This window comes from Elephas maximus, chromosome 18, assembly GCF_024166365.1.
Source record: "Elephas maximus indicus isolate mEleMax1 chromosome 18, mEleMax1 primary haplotype, whole genome shotgun sequence".
NCBI lineage: Eukaryota > Metazoa > Chordata > Mammalia > Proboscidea > Elephantidae > Elephas > Elephas maximus.
The window spans coordinates 47,338,565-47,359,482 of NC_064836.1; the positions used below are offsets into that span (position 1 = coordinate 47,338,565).

Sequence of the window (20,918 nt, forward strand, 5' to 3'; positions counted from 1 at the left end):
GTTGTCTTTCATTTCACCAAAGTTGACATTTGTCTACTATACAGTTAGTGATTTCCTCTCCCCTCCCTCCCTCCCATCAAAGAATGTTTTTTTTCTGTGTATAAATCTTTTTTTGAGTTCTTATGATAGTGGTCTCATACAATATTTGTCCTTTTGTGACTGACTTATTTCACTCAGGATAATGCCCTTCAGATTCATCTATGTTGTGAAATGTTTTGTGGATTTATCATTGTTCTTTATCATTGCGTACTATTCCATTGGGTGTATATACCATAATTTTATATTACTTTCTTATTTTAGTTTTTGTGATTATTTTTCCTAAAAGAAAAGCCCTCCATACCAGGCAGAACTATTTATTATTTGTATGCATACTGAAACACAATATTACATCTCCTTAACACTAAGTCTGATATCGAAGCTATGTTCAGAAATATATGAAGCTGCTATCATTCAATGATTTTTTAACCTACAGAAATGGCTACTTCTTATGGATTAAACTAATAATATATTTGAAGCTTTAGTTCCATTTACTATTTCACAAAGCTATTGGTTTAACCTTTTTCTTCCTCGTTCTTAAACTACAAACTCTCTTTAAGAGACTCTGCTAAGAATAAGATATATTGACAGAGAACTGGAAAGAACATCATCAGTTTTGTTGTCACATGGACCTGGGCTTGACACCTTAGTGGCAAAGATCCTCTTGGAATCACAGTATCATTTTCGGCAAAATATAGTCAATAATAATAATATCTGTTATAGTTGTCCGTGAGAATAGAAAATGACTAATGATTCAAGTGCTTTGCATGTTACCCAGCACATGGTGGGCTTTCAATAACAGATATTCTCATTATCCTGAAATAAGTCAACTTAATGCTACCTAGAATCTTCCTTTTATCAGCTAAGACAAACATTTCTGCATACTGAAATTATACTTATTTATTTTCTTAATCTATTTTGAAGTTATACAATCTTTACACAAATCAGACAACATTGAATAAACATGACTTTTATTCAATTCAAATATACTACCTTTCTACAATCCAGTCACTTTGAGTACCCTGCACTTAGCCTCTAGTGTAATTCAGTGATTGAACACGCTTGATGTACATAATTGAAATTTAAATGAAATATTAATTTCTCAAAACACAATAAAATTATCTTTGAGTACCATTAGTAATTTTTGTATTAATTTTATTATTGACTTATTTTTACCCTTTAAGTATTATATATGTAGAAAATGGTCCATATCCTAAGTATACAGTTCCATGAATTTTCACTAACTGATTTAGATCAAGAAACAGAACATAACCGTTATCCCTGAAGCCCACATTGGGCACCCTTTCAATAATTTCTTCTCCCCGCCAGTGGTGACCACTATCCTGACTTACACTGTATAGATTTGTTTTTCCTTTTTTATATTTTTTTAATTTTATTTTTTACTTTTATATAAATGGGATCATGTAATAGTATTCTTTTAGTCTAGCTCTTCTCACTCAACATTATGTTTTTGAGATTCATCCATATTGCTGCCTGTAGCTATTGTACATTCATGCTAAAACTGTATAGAGTCCCATTGTGTGAATACACTACTGTTGGTTTACCATTAGATTGACTGAGTCACTAAAACTATAGGTATAAAGAGGCTGAAGCATCTGTTAACTGCTGTTAATGAAATATCTCGATCCTTTTTTTTAGACAGAATTCAAATGTTTATTCAATGTTTACTGAATACAAAACACAGTGGTAGGCACTTCAGGGATTGCAAAGACAGGACAAAACTTCAAGTAGCTTACTTGAAGTTACATTAGAAGATTCTAATGGGATGAGACTGCAGATAATATATGATATAATAATTTAAGGAAACTTTCCATAAATACTCAGGGGATGAGCCAAGAGTAGTGTATACACAAAGGAAGAAGAAAATAAGGGTAAAAGAAATGGTTGATGACCCTTCAAAAACATGTTAAAATATTTTATTAAAGTCATCTTGAAAATACCTCTGAAGGTTGAACACTTCACATCTGAAGGGCAATTCAGAAAAATAATATAGCTTCTATTACATAAAACTACTAAATGAAAAAGCCCTTCAAATATGATTAGCATAACATATCAATACTCTTCTCCTGCACATACGTGTAATGCATAGCCCACTGGGACTGTTCCAGGCAAACTATGATATTACATAGAAAATATTGCTGTTTTTTACTCAAAGATAAATAGTAAACATATTATAAAACATTATTTTTAAATAAAGCAGATCATCAAATTCAGTTAATATATAATTATCCTTTCCAAAAGGCAGCTGAATAGCTCTTAATATTATTTCCATGATTTCTCTATCATTTCATCAACTGTACAGTAGCTTAGCATATACCGTAGATGCATGTAAGCACACATATCGTATTACTTTAACACAAATAGTTGTTCCTTCTACAAACATTTGTTGGGTATCAGCTATGTGAAAAGCACTATGCTAGCAATGTAATATACAAGGATAATTAAAACCAAACTCCTACGTTCAAGTGTCTTTATCTAGTAGAGGAGACAGTCAAGTAAAGAATTAAAATAGAATACAGTACCTGCCATGTTAAAAGTATGCACACGGGACTAATGAAAGCACAGAAAAGGGGCATCTAAACCAGACTAGAGTGCAGGGAGGGAGATCAGGAGAGGCTTTATGGAGGAGGTGACTACTGAATGAAGTCAGTGCTTTAAATAAGTGGTTCTTAGCCCTTTAGGCAATGTGGAGAAGGTGGGCATTCCAGATGGCATGAATGGGACAGAGAAGGTAAGGTGCAACCCAGGTTGATTAGAAGCTATGGGGCCATTAGGCGTTTGTGCCAACTCGTACCCAGGGGCTTGCCCTTGTGCATTTATGCCCCATCTTTTTATGTACTACACTTTTTTTTTTTTCTCATCTTGTATAATCAACATACAGCTAAAATGACTTATTTTTTTGCCTCCGAGTCTTGAGTTATTCCAGCTTCTGTTAACATTTCAAAGAAACGTCCTTTCCGGTGTATCAAGTTCTGTGGGGTTTCAAATTCTATAATCCTCCCAGAGTCGAGAACCAGCACTCTGCAACATGAAGGGAAACCAGTCAGGCAACCTATAATCAATATTCCATCTCACCTTTTTTAGTCCTGCTAATGTAAGTTTTAAATCACTGTGTGAAGTAGCTAATTTCAGTATAAAATATAGGGACTATCTAACTTCAGAAAGCAATCAAGTTTTCTAATGTTATTCTTTTAAGCATTAACATTTTCTTCTAATTACTTTAGAAAATACCTTCTATGCCATCAGAAAAAAAAATCTCTTTGTCAGTGCAGATAAAATTCTCTAATAGCGGCAAGTAGTTTATGTTCTGTATGCCCAGTATCTATCTCAGTGGGAAACGTTTCGTTTCTGAAAAGAAAGCCAGCATACCTGTCAGAATCAATGATGGAATGCAGTCTGTGAGCAATCGTCAGGACCGTGCAGTCAGAAAACTCCTTCCTGATAGTCGTCTGCACCAAGTTATCAGTCTCAAAATCGATGGAGGCTGTTGCCTCATCCAAGACAAGAATTTTTGTTTTTCGAAGCAAAGCACGAGCAAGACAGACAAGCTGCCGTTGTCCAACGCTGTTTAAAAAAAACAGTAGTAAACTAATTTCAAAACTGTACTCTATGGTTATGCTTTTACTGTTCTAAAATTCTGATTAAACCCCCGAAACTATGGCCCCCAGATGCTCTGCTAACCCAGGAACTGAAACCACTCCCAAAGCCCACTTTTCAGACAAAGCTTAGACAGGCCCATAAAACAAAAAGTAATACGTATGAGGAACGTGTTTCTTAGTTCGGTCAAATATATGACACCAAATGGGCAGCTCCTGTCCAAAAGCAGGAGAAGGCAGGAAGGGACAGGAACTGGATGAGTGGACACAGGGAACTCGGGGTGGAAAGGGGGGAGCGTGCCGTCACACTGTGGGGATTGCAACCAAAGTCACAAAACAATACGTGGATAAATTTTTGAATGAGAAATTAACTTGAGCTGTAAACTTTCCCCTAAAGCCCAATAAAATAATAATAATAAAATCCTGATTATACTGTTATTCATTCTCTTTCTACCTCCCCCCACAAACATTCATTCATTCAACAAATATCTATTGAGTGATTACTGTTGCCAGGCATTTGTCCAGGTTCCAGGAATAGAGCAATGAACAAAACTGACAAAAATTTCTTTCTGCAAGGAGCTTATCTTCTTATGGGAAGAGAGAAAAAGTAAACAAGATAATTGAGTAAAATGCATAGTAACAAGCGGATAAGAATATAGCACGAGAGTATAGCAGCCAGTTACCATTGAGTCAATTTCGACTCACGGCAACACCACGTGTGTCAGAGTAGAACTGTGCCCCATAGGGTTTGCAGCGGCTGAATTTCTGGAAGCAGATTGCAGGCCTTTATTCCAAGGTGCCTCTGGGTGGATCCTAATTGCCAACCTTTTGGTTAGCAGCCAAGTGCTTAACCATTTGCACCACTCAGGGACTCCTACAAGAATACGACAGTATTTTTTTAATATACCAAGTGTATAATGGAGCCTTGGTAGCACAGTGGTTAAGAGCTCAGCTGCTCACCAAAAAGTCAGCAGTTCGAATCCACCAGCTGCTCCTTGGAAAACCTATGGGGCAGAGTTCTACCCTGTCCTATAGGGTGGCTATAAGTTGGAGTCGACTCAACGGTAATGGGTTTGTTTGTTTGTTTGTTTTTAAGTGTATAATAAGAATGTAAACACCCAGGAAAGGGAAGTATAAAGTGTGGGTCTGGGGATTGGCATTTTAGATGGGCTTGCCAAAGAAGTCCTCACTGAAAAGCTGCCTTTTGAGTCAAGAACTAAGGAAATAGAAAGGGAACCATGAAGATTTCCAGGGGAAGTTTGTTCCAGGTAAAGCGAACAGCAGATGCAAACTCCCCAAGGCAGACAAGATCTGGCCTGACATGGTCATGAAGCAGTAAGGCCAATGTGGCAGAAGCAAAGACAGGAAGGTAGAAAGTAATCAGAGAAAAAAAAATGGAATTATGTCGTGCAGGGTGATAAGGGGTCTAGGTCACTTTCCTTATGTCTCCGATGACATGAAGGCAACTGTCATAAAATATCAAACAGCGATGAAGAAAAAGTAGCCCCTTGCATTTGTTGTAAATAAGTTTAAAGGCTATTATGGCAGGGATCTTTACGAGATACAATTAAATAGTGGCTTTTCATACAACATCGTTCTTTTTTCTTCCCCTTTCTTTCCCTTCACCAGTAGTTTCCCAGCCTGCAGCTAACATTTTATTCTTGTCCCTCTTTCCTAAAGGGAATTGGCAATAGTGCACTTTGAACAGCCCAAACACGCTCCTTGTGGCTCAGGAGCAATTTCCCTTTGAGGCCAATTCAAGTTTCTAAGGAGTGTGGAATGAATAACCTCAGCAAGCTCTGCTCTTAGCAGCTTACCTGAGATTTTCACCACCCTCAGAGATCTCATGCAGCAGCTTCTTGGGAAGGGACTGCACAAACTCTTTTAAGTGACACAATTCCAGCACTTCCCACAGCTCGCCGTCAGAATACTTGTCCAGAGGATCCAGGTTCATTTGAAGGCTTCCAGAAAATAAAATGGGATCCTAGAGAATAAAGAGCAGTGACCTGCACTCCTACTGTCACATGGGTATTTTATTTGAAAAAATATTAGACAGTCTGACTTGATTTGTAAACGTTCACTTGAAGCTCAATAAAAGTTAATATAAAAAAATATATTAGGCTGACAATAAATAAGAAAAAAGCAAAATAATCAACCCAAATATGGCTATCAAATTCATTTTATATTTAGAACAAAAGCAGGAAAGAATCAGAATAAACTACAACTTAGATTAAATGGTTATAAAGTTCCCGATTCTTTTCGCCCCTCTCCTATTACTAACAATATCAACAATAAACACTATAATAATGGTGATGACAGCTGCCATTTGGTCAAGGCTACTATATAATGCAATATATTTATAATATATAGTTTGTATAGAATATTATCAATAAGCATACTGGCCCAGGTAGATATTAATATCTCCATTTCACGGACAGTGAGCTGGAGGTTCCAAAGACCTCTTACCTCTGGCCACACAGAAGGTAAGTGGGTGAAGAGAATTCAAAAAGGACTAAGTCTGTGCTCTTTCCACTATAACAAGATGGCTGATGAAACTATACTTCACTACACTTGTATTTATTTATAAAAGAGGAATAACTCATATCTCTTTTCTCCACTAAAAATTTTCCCTGCCAGAATTCCAGATTTGACTCAAATTTGTTTTGAAGTAAATTCATTAATACAAGTATATGCCTAAGCAACATGACAAAGAGATTTTAGTATCTTGGTATTTTTAGAAGAAGATAACATAAAGGTATTTTATAAATGCTCAGAAAATAGCTTAAATCTCTCAAACTCAAATACGCCATTTTTTACTCTGGTGGTGTATTCTTGAGCCGGTTTCTATGCTTTTTAACGATCAGTTTCCTTTGATTCCACAGATAAACAAAAGACTTGAGAAAATCAACCCAACTGAATTATTGCCCTTCTTCTCTCTTTGTGTCCCTAAACCTCAAGTATCCAACCCCCCAAACCAAACCCACTGCCATCAAGTCAATTCAATTTCAACTCATAGTGATCCTGTAGGACAGAATAGAACAGTCTCATAGGGTTTCCAAAGCTGTAACTTTTATGGAAGCAGACTGCCACATCTTTCTCCTGCAGAGTGGCTGGTGGGTTTGAACCACTGACTTTTCGGCTGGCAGCCAAGCACTTAACTACAAGTAGAACCCATCGCTATTGAGTAGATTCTAACTCATAGCGACTCTATAGGACAGAGTAGAACTGACCCATAGTGTTTCCAAGGCAGTAAATCTTTACAGCAGCAGACTGCCTCATCTTCTCCTGTGAAGCGGCTGGTGGATTCAAACCACTGATCTTTTGGTTAGCAGCCCAGTGCTTAATCACTGTGCTAGCAGGGTTCCTCCCAACAAAGCAAAGGCCTCAGTAATTTTTTCTCCCCCAAAATCAGTGTGTTTTAGTCTAATCTCTTCATTCAAATTTACTATTATGAAGGAAACTTTCAAAGAGATGTACTGATTTGTCAAATAGATAAATGCCCTTAGGAAGAATGCTTTAGGGTAAAAGTCTTGAATAGGTTTCCATTACACAGTGATTTTTCATAATATATTTAAAGTGATCTGGCTTCCAAAAGTGGATTTATACGCTTAAAAAAAAACACAAAAAACCATCGACATCAAGTCGATTCTTACTCATGGTGACCCTATAGGACAGAGTAGAACTGCCCCATAGGGTTTCCAGGGAGCACCTGGTGGATTCAAACTGCCGACTTTTTGGTTCGCACCCGTAGCACTTCACCACTATGCCACCAAGGCTTCCTTATATGCTTAGAAGGAACAAATTAAAAAAAGAAAAAGAAATCACCAGAAGTGAGTTAAGAAAGACTACTGCAAACAGCTTTACCTGTGGGATAATATTAAGTTTGCCACGAAGGTCATGCAGTCCAATAGTTGATATGTCAATCCCATCGATAATAATTTTGCCTCCTGATCTCTCTACAGCTCTAAACAAGCAATTTGATAGTGTTGATTTGCCTGCTCCAGTCCTTCCCACAATTCCAATCTGTAATCAAATGATTATAAACATTTTCCACTGTAATTTCTGTAAGAGAATGGGACCTTGGCAACTGACAATAAATATGTTAGGCGTTGGGTCAGTAAGATTTAATCTTGTCAGCTAGAATAACCTTGACTGTCATGGAAGATGTACTGTGACTTCTGAGGATCAGCTATCTACTCAGACACTCCTCATGCACTGGAAGGGCTGATTTGGGTAATTCAGGACCATGTATGAGAACCTCGGTAGCCTCAGAAAGATACCTGAACCATCTCTGGACTAGCCACAGAGGATGGAGGCAGAAGGAGCACTGGGAATAAGGTGATATTACTGGGACTTTAACAAGAGAGCTTTCTCTACCTTTTTTCTGCAAAAAACAAGCACTCAGGCAAGCAAGCAAACAAAGAGGACCAGAACCCTTTGCCAGAGAGGCTAGAAAATCCGAAGGAATGCCTGTAAATTTCCCTGGCATATCAAAACAACTATTGCATTAAAATTATGGAGGGGGTTGAATGAATTTGGGGTTATCAAAATCCCAGGATAATTTCATCTGCTCTGAAAAGATTTTTGTCCTTTAGATTAATGCTGTGGACCCGGTTTCCAAAAAAACCAAAACCGTTGCTATCGAGTGGATTCTGACTCATAGTGACCCTATATGACAGAGTAGAACTGTCCCACAGGGGCTCTAGGGCTGTAATCTTTACGAAGCAGACTGCCACATCTTTCTCCTGATGAGTGACTGGTGGGTTCACACTGCAGACCTTTCGGTCAGCAGCCGAGTGTTTAACCACTGCACCACCAGGGCTCCTTGGACCTGGTTTAGAAGGTTAGAAAAACAGACGTTTTGGGTTACAAAAGAGCTCTGAAAAAAAGGGAAAAGAAGATGTTGCAGTTATTTTTTTATTACTTTTATTTATCTTTAGAATATTTTTCTGATTAGACAAATACCTTTTTATGAAACTGAAAAATGTAGGAAAGTATAAAGTAAAAATCATCTGAAATTCCAGAACTTGAAGACAGTCACTGTGTTTTATAGCTATTATTCTAGTGTTTTTGCTAATGTACATATCTGCTTGCTCTTTTAAAACCCAGAACTGGTATTATACCATCAGTGGGTTTGTATGTAGCTTTTATTTACTGAATTACATCACAAGCATTTCCGCATCGCATTAAACAGTCTTGGAAAAATTACGTTATTGACTATACAAATATTCCATCCTATGGATTTACCATATTATAAACCAAAAAACCAAACCCATTGCTGTCAAGTTGATTCCAACTCATAGTGACCTTGTAGGACAGAGCAGAACTGCCCCATAGGGTTTCCAAGGAGCGCCTGGTGGATTCAAACTGCTGGCCTTTTGGTTAGCAGCAGGAGTTCTTAACCACTAAGCCACCAGGGTTTCCTACCATATTACAGATAGCTTTATCTTATTGTTGCAATTTACTTGATAGAGGAAGTAAAAAATGTATAGTAAAACCATTTCTCACAACAGTGCATGAGACAAATGCTTTTTTTTTTTTGATAGAAGGAAACCTTATTTTTCACACAACAACTACTACATGTCTTTATTACTTTTATATGAAATCTGATACAAAGGTCATCTTATGTTCAATGCCATATTATACTTTGACCTTAACAATGAATTTATTCAGATAAAAAAAAAAAAGATAAAAGGGAAAGTGAAATACATAATATGTATACGGTACCTTCTCTTCCCCATGAGTCCGGAACGTGATATCTTGTAATGCTAAACCAAGATCGTCTCTGTATCGAGCCTGATAATTAATAAACTCCACTATACCTTTATTGGGCCATTGTGATGGAGGCCTTCTAGACATTATCCAAGGTGCCTTAAAACAAAACAATTTTTTTAAACTATAATTACAATAAAAAATATTTTCCCCCCAAAACGAATTTTCATGCATGTAAACAAAAGTGAGGCTAAATAATGAAAGACAATATTGGTCGATACTACGATTTCTGAAAACAGTTTTAAATATTGCCAATATAAAACTTCTCACATAGTTATGAGGCAAGCTTAGAAATAAAATTTTAGAGGTGACAAGGCTGCCCATAGACTATCAAGTTATTAAGAAAAAGCTTTTAAAACCCTACACAGGAGCTGAAGGTAACCTGAAATTTTAGCTGAGATAGAGACAGTTTGTTTATTCATTCCCCAAGCACTGAGTTTACAATGCCTCAAGTTTTACTTGCTGGAGATTCAGCAATGAACAAATGCCCTTACTGAGTGTATGTGCTGGTGGGGAGAGACAGAAACAGACACATAATATATGTAACATGTGAGATGGTGGTAAAGTTTTGGAGAACAAAAAATAGGCAGGGTTGTTGGTGGTGGGCTGGTGTAATTTTAATAACGGTGATTAATAAGGAAGGTTTGACAGGGTGTGATGAGGGAACGAGCCCTATGGATAACAGCTGAAATGGATTCCAGGCAAAGAGAACTAACTACAAGTGCTGAGGACACAAGCCAGGGGGCTTGCCTGGTACATTTGAGAAACAGCAGGAAGTAGACTAAAACTCAAGGGAGTGCGGTGCCTGGGCAGTGAGGTGAAGCGTTTTCATGGAAGTGAGAGAGATGTAAAGGGAGGACCGAGGATGGACAATTGGTGATTCTGACAAGGGCAGTTTCAGCCGACTGGCAGGATGGAAAGCCTGTTTGGAGAGGTCCAAAAAAGAACGAGAGGAGAGGAATTACCAACAGCAAGTACAGGCAACTTTTAGAGGAATTTTGCTATAGAGGAAAGGAGAGAAACAGGGCTAGAGAGGGGTGAAGAGGGTTATCTGGACAAATTTACCTCTTTCACATTCAGATTTTTTGCAACAGTTTTGGTATCCCTCAGTGGCAAGAAGAGTTAAGTGCTTGGCTACCAACTGAAAGAGGTACCTTGGAAGAAGGTCTGCTTCTGAAAGACGACATCCACGGGAAACCTTAGGGAGCGCAGTTCTACTCTGAAACAGAGTGGGGCTCCCTGAACTGGAACTGAGTCAGCAGCAACTGGTTTCATCTGGTATTTTTATCTGACGACAATAGTCATCAGATGATAATAGAACAAACAAACAAAAAACCCAAACCCATTGCCGTCAAGTAGATTCCGACCCATAGTGACCCTACAGGACAGATTAGAACTGTCCCATAGGGTTTCCAAGGCTGTAATCTTTATGATAGGAAGCACACTGCCACGTCTTTCTCCCGGGGAGTGGCTGCTGGGTTTGAACCAACCTTTCGACCTTCTGGTTAGCAGCTGAGCGCTTAAGTTAAGCACTGCACCTCCAGGGCTCCTTTCAGATAACAACAGGCTGGGCAAACTGAATACTGGGAACTGGAGATTGTAAAGGTTGGCTAATCTTTCACAACATTTTTATGTAAAGGCAAGGCAATATCTAGAGCAAAATCTAGAGAAAGATTCAAAGTCCAGGGATTATTTTGAGGATGAAGAAAATAACTGGGCATATCAATAGCCTGAGAGAAACAAGGGGTGGGGGGCTAAAATGTAGGAATTAGAAGAGGTAAATCGAGCAAAGTCTTAGAGAAGACATGAAGAGGTATTGCCAAGAATACAATTGGAATTGTTAACTTTTTATCTGGAAGAGGAACATTTCTTCCTCAGAGATACGAAGCAGAAAAATTTCATGAAGATTTAGATACTTTCATAGGTGGGTTGACGAAGATACAGAAAGTAAAACAGTTCAAGTCACTTTACCATCTGCCCTGTTAATCCATGGAACTGGGAAGCAGAAGCAATTCAGATGAGTAAAGTGTTTAGATAACTCAAATATTATACTCTATCAGTAGTCTAATTCTTCTACCTCCCAAATCACAGTTAATTAATTAAAGGAAACAAAACAGACTGATTTATTCTCCTCCTTCCCATCCACAGACAGGCTAATGATGAGTAAATGGAATTGAAGATAAACGCATTAGCGTGTGGTTAATTTCAAAACTATGCAATCAGATTCTAAATAATTATGAGATGTCTATAAGGACACTTCCCTCAATATACAACCCCCACAAAGTTATAATTGTAGGTTGCAGATTTTACCCTACATTCATAGAGGATACATCACTGTGCCTTTTAAAGATAGGTTATTATATTTTATTTTTATAACATCACTGAAATAGGGATGTATCTTACAATTTATGGAGTGTCCTAATTCAGTTGGCAGTGTCTACCCCCTGCCATTTTAGTGATATATAAAGTACTAATGCATTTTATAATAAATTAGGTTTTAATTTTGCTGAAATTCTGATTATGAGAACATAAATTTGAAAATTGAACTTTTGTTTAAAATTTATTTTTTTAAATGTCAACTCAAGGTGCATTCAAATATTTTAATCCTACATCCATTTATTGGTTATTTAGGAATGCTTACCTCCTTCTCCATACTCTCATATTCACAAACTCTTTCAATGGAAACTGCATTGGTTTCAATTTCACATGCTTTCCTCACCCAAAAATTCAGAGACTGTGTAATCTGGGGAAACCAACCAACAAAAAGCAAAACAAAACAAAAAAGCACTCAAAGCATATTCTTCAGTCTTTTACATAATATTAATAATATTTAATTTTAATAGAGGTTTATTTTCAGAGTTTTCATTTACCTCTTTTGATTATTTCACAAACTTAGAAATATATTAATATATATACACACATATAAGTATTTAAGCATATTGAACTCATTAATATCATAAATAATGGAATTATTTGGAAGCAGAATATGTATAAGTCAAACATTTATTAAAGGAGCCCACACTTGGTGTAAGAAATGGTGAATACCAAGATAGATGGGATATTCCTAAAGAAATATACATCTTATTTGAGAAAAAAAAAAATAGTGCACAAACGTTACCTTTGGTGTTCTCCACTATCATGCATCAAAAGAGTCTCCTAACTTTCTGACTATTCTGTATCTTTCTTTTTAAAATCTTTCTTCTCACCCTACCTCCAAATGTAGGCACTCCAATGCTGTAACTTCAAACCTAATTCTGAAAACCAAAAAGCTATGACAGCAAGGAAGAATGAAAAAAGCTAAACATACAAGGGAAAGATTAATCCAAAGGACTAATGGACCACAACTACCATGGCCTCCACCTGACTGAGCCCAGTATAGCTAGATGGTGCCCAGCTACTACCACTGACTGCTCTGACAGGGATCGCAACAGAGGGTCCCATACAGAGCTGGAGAAAAATGCAGAAAGAAATTCTAACTCACAAAAAAAGACCAGACTTACAGCCCTGACAGAGACTGGAGAAACCCTGAGAGTATGGCCCTTGGACATCCTTTTAGCTCAAGTAACGAAGTCACTCCCTAGGTTCACCCTTCAGCCAAAGACTGGAGAAGCCCATAAACAAAACAAGACTAAACAGGAACACCAGCCCAGGGGCAAGAACTAGAAGGCAGGAGGGGACAGGAAAGCTGGTAATAGGAAACCTAAGGTCAAGAAGGGAGAGTGTTGACATGTTGTGGGGATCTTAACCAATGTCATAAAACAATATGTGTACTAACTTTAATGAAAAACTAGTTTGTTCTGTAAACCTTCATCTAAAGTACAATTAAAAAAAAAAAGCTCTGCTGGTTTAAAGTTTTTTGTGTTTGGTGCCAACTCATTTGGTGGTGTGAGGCTCTTTAAAGTGTTTATTTAACTCACTTAGGGTGCACATTCATTTCATTGCAGAAATACATTTCAGTGGAGAAATAGTAATGTTTTATTATGGGGTGATGCTCTAGGCCCTACAGAGGTATACACATCACATTCCCTTTCTAGAAGACCCAGTTCTGAAGTCTGAAATGCAACTGGCCTCAAGGGCACTGGATAAAGGACTAAAGGAAGATATCAAAATCATCTAGACTTATCTTTCTGAAACAGTTGTTGGGTCATGTGGAACTGCATTAAGCAGTTTAAGGAACTTGCCATTGTACAAAGGGCACATGAAAACACATAGACCCCCAGTGCCTTGCAATGTAAATATAAAGTAGAGGTTACAAGGGAAAAACTTATAAGCAGAGAAGCAGCAGGGCATATACACTCCCCAGAGCACCCAGTATCTCTGTGTTTAGGCTGGGCAGAGCCGGATGGCCATGCCACAGTGGAGAGGGCCCCTACCCTTTCACACTCTATGTATCTATAAGGACAGGGGACCAGGGAACTTCTGGGCAACTATGTAACAGCAGAAACTTCCTGGTCATCAATTCTCAGCCCTGGGTATCAGCCTGTTCTTTCTGTGTCCTGAGACAGCATCCTGCTACTACCAAAAGAGAGGAAGAAATGAACCTCTAGGGTAATCCAGATTTGTCTCTCCTTACTTAGTGAATATAATCTATAATTCAGACAAAGAAGAAGAGTACTAACTGGAGTATGAACATACCATGTACCACAAATTATTACTTACATTTAAAGCATAGGATATGGACAAACCAACTATTGCTGAATCGATGGAACTGCCAGCCAGCATAGCCAGCAATGCAGCAAAGAATACCATTAGGTTGCCAAGAAATTCCAGTCTAACAGACAGCCACCTGTAATAATGGAATACATTCCTGAGTAACTGAGATGCAGACATTTTGGCGCATGTAGTAAGCGCTCCTCCGGGGAATTGCCAACCGTACATTGACAGCAGCTTTCTTTTTTGTCTCCCTTACTTGGAACTCAGCCAAACACAGGGTTGTCCCAAGAGGGATGGCTTAAAGGATTCCTCTGCATAAAAATGCATTTTACTTCTACATAAGTTTTCCTTAAAACTAAATCAGAATTAAAAAGCAAAAGAAAAGAACATCAGCTAAAATTATGCATTGAAATTTAAAAATCCTATTAGAAAATCAATTACTCTCCAATTAGATACACTTGTTTAATATGATTAAAATTGGTCTCTAAAAATTAAAATATGCTGTTACTATTATAACTAATAGTTAATTTTTCTCTTTTATATGAAATTCGTATTTTATATGAAATTCAAAATATAAAGTATTCATTGCCAATAAAATATGTTCTATGAATTTTTTTTTAAATCATTAGTAATTTTAATAGCATTTTATTTACTCTTCACCAAATCTGGGGCCTTTTTTCATATAAAATACTATATATATTTTATATGAGTATAAATCATTAAAATTTGACATGACTACTGATGTGACCACCCATCTTACCTGTTTGAAATTATACTGTTGTAGAAACAGACCAAGTTCTCATTCACCACATCCTTGCTTTGCCGGATGAACCTCTGTTCATGCCCGAATGCTCTGATTGTAGACACTCCTGATAAAGTCGCACTGAAGTGTGAAATGATGGGAGAGCGCGATGCTGCCGCTAAGCGCCGAATCTGCCGAGAGCTTGCCACGTAGTATCTCTAATGAGAAGACAGCAAGAGACAGATTGAAAGGAGTAGGAGAAATTGCTTCCATGACTTGAAAACTGCGAGGCCATCGTGTAGGGTTGAGTGTTAGTTGTTTTTAGCAGTTGGCCCCTGACTCTTGGAGGCTCCATGTGCAATGAGATTGGACCATCGCGATCCACATGGTTTTCAATGGCTGACTTTTTTCAGAAGTAGATTGCTATGCCATCTGAGTCTGTAAGCAGGCCTGAAACCTGTTCAGCAACACACAGGCCTTGGCTGACAGACAAGTAGTGACTGCACTTGAGATGCGTTGGCTCAGTCTCCTGTACGGAAGGTGAGAATTCTGCCACAAATCACCACTGCCCATGTAGGGTTAACAGTGGCCCCAGAAAGGCTTGTCCAAATCCTAATCCCTACTACCTGTGAATTTTACCTTATTTGGAAATAGGTTCTTTGCAGATATAATTGTTAAGGATCTCAAGATGATGTCATCCTGGATTTAGAGTGGATCCTAAGTCCAATCATGAGTGCCCTAATGAAACAGAAAAGGAGAACACACAGACATAGGGCAAGGCCATGTGAAGAAAGAGGCAGCGACTGACTTGACAAGCCAAGGAACAACTGAATTGTCAATGACCACTAGAAGTTACGAGACAGATATGGAGCAGATTCTCCCTCAGAGTCTCCAGAAAGAACCAACCCTGTAGACACCTTGATTTCAAACTTTTGGCGGCCTCTAAAATCAGGAGAATAAATTTCTGTTGCTTTAAGCCACCAAGTTTGTGGTACTTTGTTATGGCAGCCCTAGGAAACGAATACAAAGTATTGTAACAGTACAATGGAGCCCTGGTGGTGCAGTGGTTAAGACCTACGACTGCTAACCAAAAGGTCGGCAGTTCGAATCCACCAGCAACTCCTCAGAAAACCTATGGAAACTAATACAAAGTACGTAACAGTACAATATTCTGGACAGCACAACTAGAATATAATTGGGCAAAATATCACTTTGATAATGCTCTCATACAACCATTGTTGAGTACCTACCATGGAAAAGGAAACCTGGTTGCATAGTGGTTAAGTGCCATAGCTGCTAACCAAAAGGTCGGCAATTTGAATCCACCAGGTGCTCCTTGGAAACTCTATGGGGCAATTATACTCTGTCCTACAGGATTGCTATGAGTCGAAATCGACTTGACGGTAACAGTTTTTTTTTTTTTTTGTACTACGGGAAAAGCTCTATACCACACGTTAAAAACGTGACCAGATGTATCTGAGGGAAGCGGTCAGTTATACAACCCACTCAATACATAAGTATAACTACAGAAAAAAAAAAAATTTTTTTTTTTTCCTGAGAAAAACTCCAGTGCAGCCACAATTACAAGCAACTTTTTACCTATAGTCTCAGGTTGAGGACAATGGGGATTGGTGGGGACTGTGGAAAGCTGGAAGCAGCATGTCTTGAGTTAACTGGGGCATCACTCATCGGACCCAGATAATTGCTACAAAGTAAGAATGAAAATAAGAAGTTGATAGATCTTGTTCTCCCCCGCCCCACCCCAGGAAATCTTCAAATCTGAAATTTTATGTAAAATCCTTTACTTTAAAATGTGTTTATTTTTGTAAAAACACTGAGCAAGTGAAACATAAACATATCTCAGGGCACATATGGCCTTTTGGCTTGTTTTTTATAAGTTCTGCTCTATGCCAAATTGCCAAAAGCTCTGGAGGATACAAAAGCTCATGGCATGTTAGGGCTGAAAGGAGACTTAGCAACTATCTAGAACAGGGATTATATTTTTGGGGTCACCGATCCCACCGAGTTGGTTATTAAGGTAAGATACTTACCCCTAGATAAATGTTTTATGCATACACACTCAGAACTCTTCATAAAATTTCAGTGATTTGTAAGCTATGGAGTCTTTCCAAGAGAACTGTCCAGAAAATGCAGTTTAAGAATCTTTAATTTAGATCATTGCTTCTCCACTTCAGCAAGAATCATCTGGAGAGTTTTCGAAAACACAGATCTCTGGGGGCCACCCTGAGAGATTCTGATTCGGTAGATCTTTGATAGATCCCAGGAGTCTATGGGCCATTCTTTGAGTAGCGCTGATCTACGTCAAACCTTTTATTTTATAGGGGAAGGAAACAAAGCCTGGGAGTGCAAAATGATGTGCCAAGCACAGAAATCAAAAAGGTAGCTTGAACCCCAGGCTCCCAAATCCAAATTCAGAGATCACCCCATATGTTTCCCACAACAAAACCATAGTTTTTAGACCCCTTTCCAGTCCTGGTCACGCAATTATAGTTTATCAACCACTAGACTAAAATTATAGTTTATCAACCACTAGACTATCACATGTAATTTCATTTGCGACGTGTTTTATGTTGTTTGTTTTTAAGTAGATATAACTGATCTTCAACAGCATCCATTGGTCTTTTGTCTCTGCCTCCAGTCTCGCTGAGGAGACAAATTTGTGGTCTCCTAGAAAAAAATCTTACAGTAGTAGCAGTGTAACAAACTCACAGTACGTGGCTGAGTCAGGTCTCTGTGCACTATTCTAGTAGAGAATGCTTCACAGAGAAAACTGAACATGATCTAGGCCACAAAGGTGGAATAAGACCTAGAAAGATGAGAGAAGAGTAAACACACGAGGCTGGAGGAACAGTGACAGCTCAGGTACAGAAGTGAGAAGTGATGACACTCTGGCTCGAGCACACTAAACTCCAATATAAATTTTGAAATTTATGTGTTTGGAAAGCATGAAACTGCAAGAAATGTATTCTTTTGTTTTAAAAAAAAAAAGCCTCAGAATACTTTGACAATTAAAACATAAGGTAATTTCATTTTACACTGTAGCATCATGGTGATACAAATTTGGAGTTCAAATTGGTTAACTACATTTTAACAATAATCTAAAAATATCATGTAAGTCTCATGAAAAACATTTCTGGTTCTTCCAGCAATTGTTTCCAGATATGAAAAATTATTAATAGTATAAAAAGGCAGCATCTGTTTTTCTTCTCAATATTCCAGCAAATTAATTTTCTGCTATAAGGTACACAATATATAGGGCTTATGGTGGCCATAAAAATGCATGATTCAGCTCTCCTGCTGCAGGGACCATAAGTGACTGACAGCCTTCCAAAAAAAACCCATTGCCGTCAAGTCGATTCCAACTCATAGCAACCCTGCAGGACAGAGTAGAACTGCCCCATAGAGCTTCCAAGGAGCTCCTGGTGGATTTGAACTACTGATCTCTTGGTTAGCAGGTGTACCTCTTAACCACTCATCACCAGGGTTAGCTGCTCTAAATCCATTAGTGCACTAGCGTACTAGCATGGAGGCCACTTTTCCCACAGGTTGCTCTCAGCCAATCATGTGCATGGCGGTGAGCACTAAAGCAGACCCCGTTCTAGGAACACATGGGACCAATGGGTGATTTTGGTTGAGGACTACCCATTAAATTGACTGAAAATTTTTGGAACTTCTCTGCAGTCCAACCCCCATCCTGCCCAGTCTCCTTCCTTCCTTCCTCTTCCCCTTCACAGAGATCTGTGGGCTGAGGGCTCTCCTTGCTTTCTTTTGCTTTTTCTCTTTATCTTTCACAGGCATTTCCTCTAATAAATCTCTGGCATATATAACCCTTTCTTGGAGTCTGCTTCTTGGAGAACCTGGACAATAGGAGGTTTAAGTAAGTCTGAAATTATATTTGACTAGACTCGTAAGTTATCAACACAAATAAAAATCCATGTACTTACTTGTATAGTGAGATAGAGGAAAGACAAGGGAACCACTCCCAGAATAAAGAGTGGTAAAGCTGCCACAATGACCAAAACTGTTCCAATAACATCCAATGTACAATTCAGCCAGGCTCGTAAGTAGTAATGGAAACGTACATCAACCACAGACATGTCCTGAAAAATTTGATATTGCATCACTTCATTTTTAACTTTTAATGGTTTAGAATGAACGGAAAGAGAAATACATCATTCAATGAAAAAAAAAAAAAAAGCTTATCCAGATGTAACATTCTGATGATTAAATAAGTCTAGATGGTTTTTGCCCAATCCACCCCACCTCATAGCCAATTGTCCTAATTAAAGGGTGTTCTAGGAACAAGCTGGCTATAATCAAGCAATTTACATTTCCTAATGACAACTATAGGAAACCCTGGTGGTGTAGTGGTTAAGAGCTATGGCTGCTAACTTTGAATCTACCAGGTGCTCCTTGTAAACTCTGTGGGGCAGTTCTACTCTGTCCTATAGGGTCACTATGAGTCAGAATCGACTTGAAAGCAATGTTTTTTGTTTTTGTTAATAACAACTACAGGACACTTATACAACTAAAGTCAAATCCTATTCAAAAAATCCCCAGAATGCCAAGGTGGTAGTTGGAATTTTAGGGGCATCAGCTTACCTCTATTCACTACTCAAAAACTGTAAAACACAACTGTGGCACTGGTGTTCACTGAGAACATGTCTAATGGCCTTCTTGTGTGGTGGGATCTCACCCATTTTAGAAGAGGCAGAAAAGCAAAATAATCATTTATAAAATTAGAAACAGTCAGGTGGAGATGGACAATGGGAAAGAGGGAAGGACAAGGGAATGGCCACGTACCAATTCACACCTTGCTGTAAATAACTTAATCAAGTCTCTATTTGTGGTCCTAGGTATGACACAGAGATCACCGAGAATAGGACAACATTGAACCTGGAAGCGATGGGACTTCTCAGACCAGGAAAAAATTGATTCAAATAGTAGAGGTGGGATTTTACTACTTCTCAGTTTTGCTTTAGAATTTCCCTGATTACCTCATATACCAAACAGTGAAAAAGCATCATATTCATATGTAGCTTCCTGGCTCTCCTTATAACTCACCTCCCAACACCCCCATCTGCTTAAGATGCAATCGTTTAAAATTTCACTGTATGAAAATGATAGCTATTCTGTAGGATGCAGTTGGAAATGGCCACTGGGAGGGAGAATGCTGGTGAACAAATTCTTCCATAAGCTTTCAGAGAAATCCATCGAACGCTTAGTATGTTAGGTACTTGCATTTATATTTTCATGCTTTACTATCAACCACCGCCCCGCACACACAAATGAATTTTTGCATACACACGTAAACATACTAACAAATTTTAAGGCTACGGCTTTGCACTGTTTAATACAGAAACTATTAGTGGGGAAACTAATTTGCTCTGTGAACTTTCACCTAATGCGCAATTTTTTTATTTAAATGAAACAAAGTAAATCAGGAATAAATTGTAAATAATTAAGAAAAAAAGAACTACTAGGAATATGTGGTTATTGAGCACATGAAATAAGGCTGTTGCACATTGAGATGTACCGTAAGTATAAAACACAAAACAGATTTCAAAGACTTTGGGTGACAAGGTGAAATATTTCACTATAATTTTTTATGATTACAGTTTGAAATAACAATGTTTTGGACATACTGTGTTAAATAAAATGTTATAATTAATTTCAACTGTTTTACTTTTTATTGTGGCTACTAAAAATTTAAAAATGTGCATGTGGCTTGCACTGTATTTATTGGGCAGCGTGATTATAAATACTTAACAGTAAACAAAAATGGGGAAAACCCTTTAGACAAGCTGAGACACTCTAGAGATCTCCACTCCTCCTCCAATCACCATAAGAGATTTGATGGTTTTCTCAAAGGCATAATGTTTTCAAAGCCCAGAGAGATCTCCATAGAGATTTGAATTTTCTTCCCTTACTTAGACTAAACCTGTGACTCTCACACTTAATTGTGCTAAAGAAATACAGGTGTACACACCAAAGCACAATGTACTTCTTGGATTCTTTAAGTGAAATTCAAGTGTTATTTTGACTATCTATGGTTAAGATGTGATTCTATGACACAT

The 20,918-nt window shown here is 38.0% G+C and overlaps 1 protein-coding gene across 4 annotated transcripts in view; it reads right to left on the reverse strand.

The window, feature by feature from the left end:
• Positions 1-1,699: 1,699 nt before the first annotated feature.
• Positions 1,700-20,918, reverse strand: part of LOC126061805 (ATP-binding cassette sub-family C member 2-like) — a 105,892-nt gene continuing 86,673 nt past the window's right edge. For all 4 annotated transcript variants that reach the window (XM_049858589.1, XM_049858588.1, XM_049858591.1 and 1 more), the window contains 9 exons: positions 18,786-18,941; positions 14,839-15,038; positions 14,085-14,211; positions 12,067-12,168; positions 9,381-9,524; positions 7,518-7,676; positions 5,471-5,637; positions 3,427-3,621; positions 1,700-3,078 (listed from right to left, as the gene is read on the reverse strand). In XM_049858589.1, the coding sequence (XP_049714546.1) occupies positions 2,949-3,078; positions 3,427-3,621; positions 5,471-5,637; positions 7,518-7,676; positions 9,381-9,524; positions 12,067-12,168; positions 14,085-14,211; positions 14,839-15,038; positions 18,786-18,941 (1,380 nt within the window). In that variant the 3' untranslated portion in view covers positions 1,700-2,948. The remainder of the gene's footprint in view (positions 3,079-3,426; positions 3,622-5,470; positions 5,638-7,517; positions 7,677-9,380; positions 9,525-12,066; positions 12,169-14,084; positions 14,212-14,838; positions 15,039-18,785; positions 18,942-20,918) is intronic.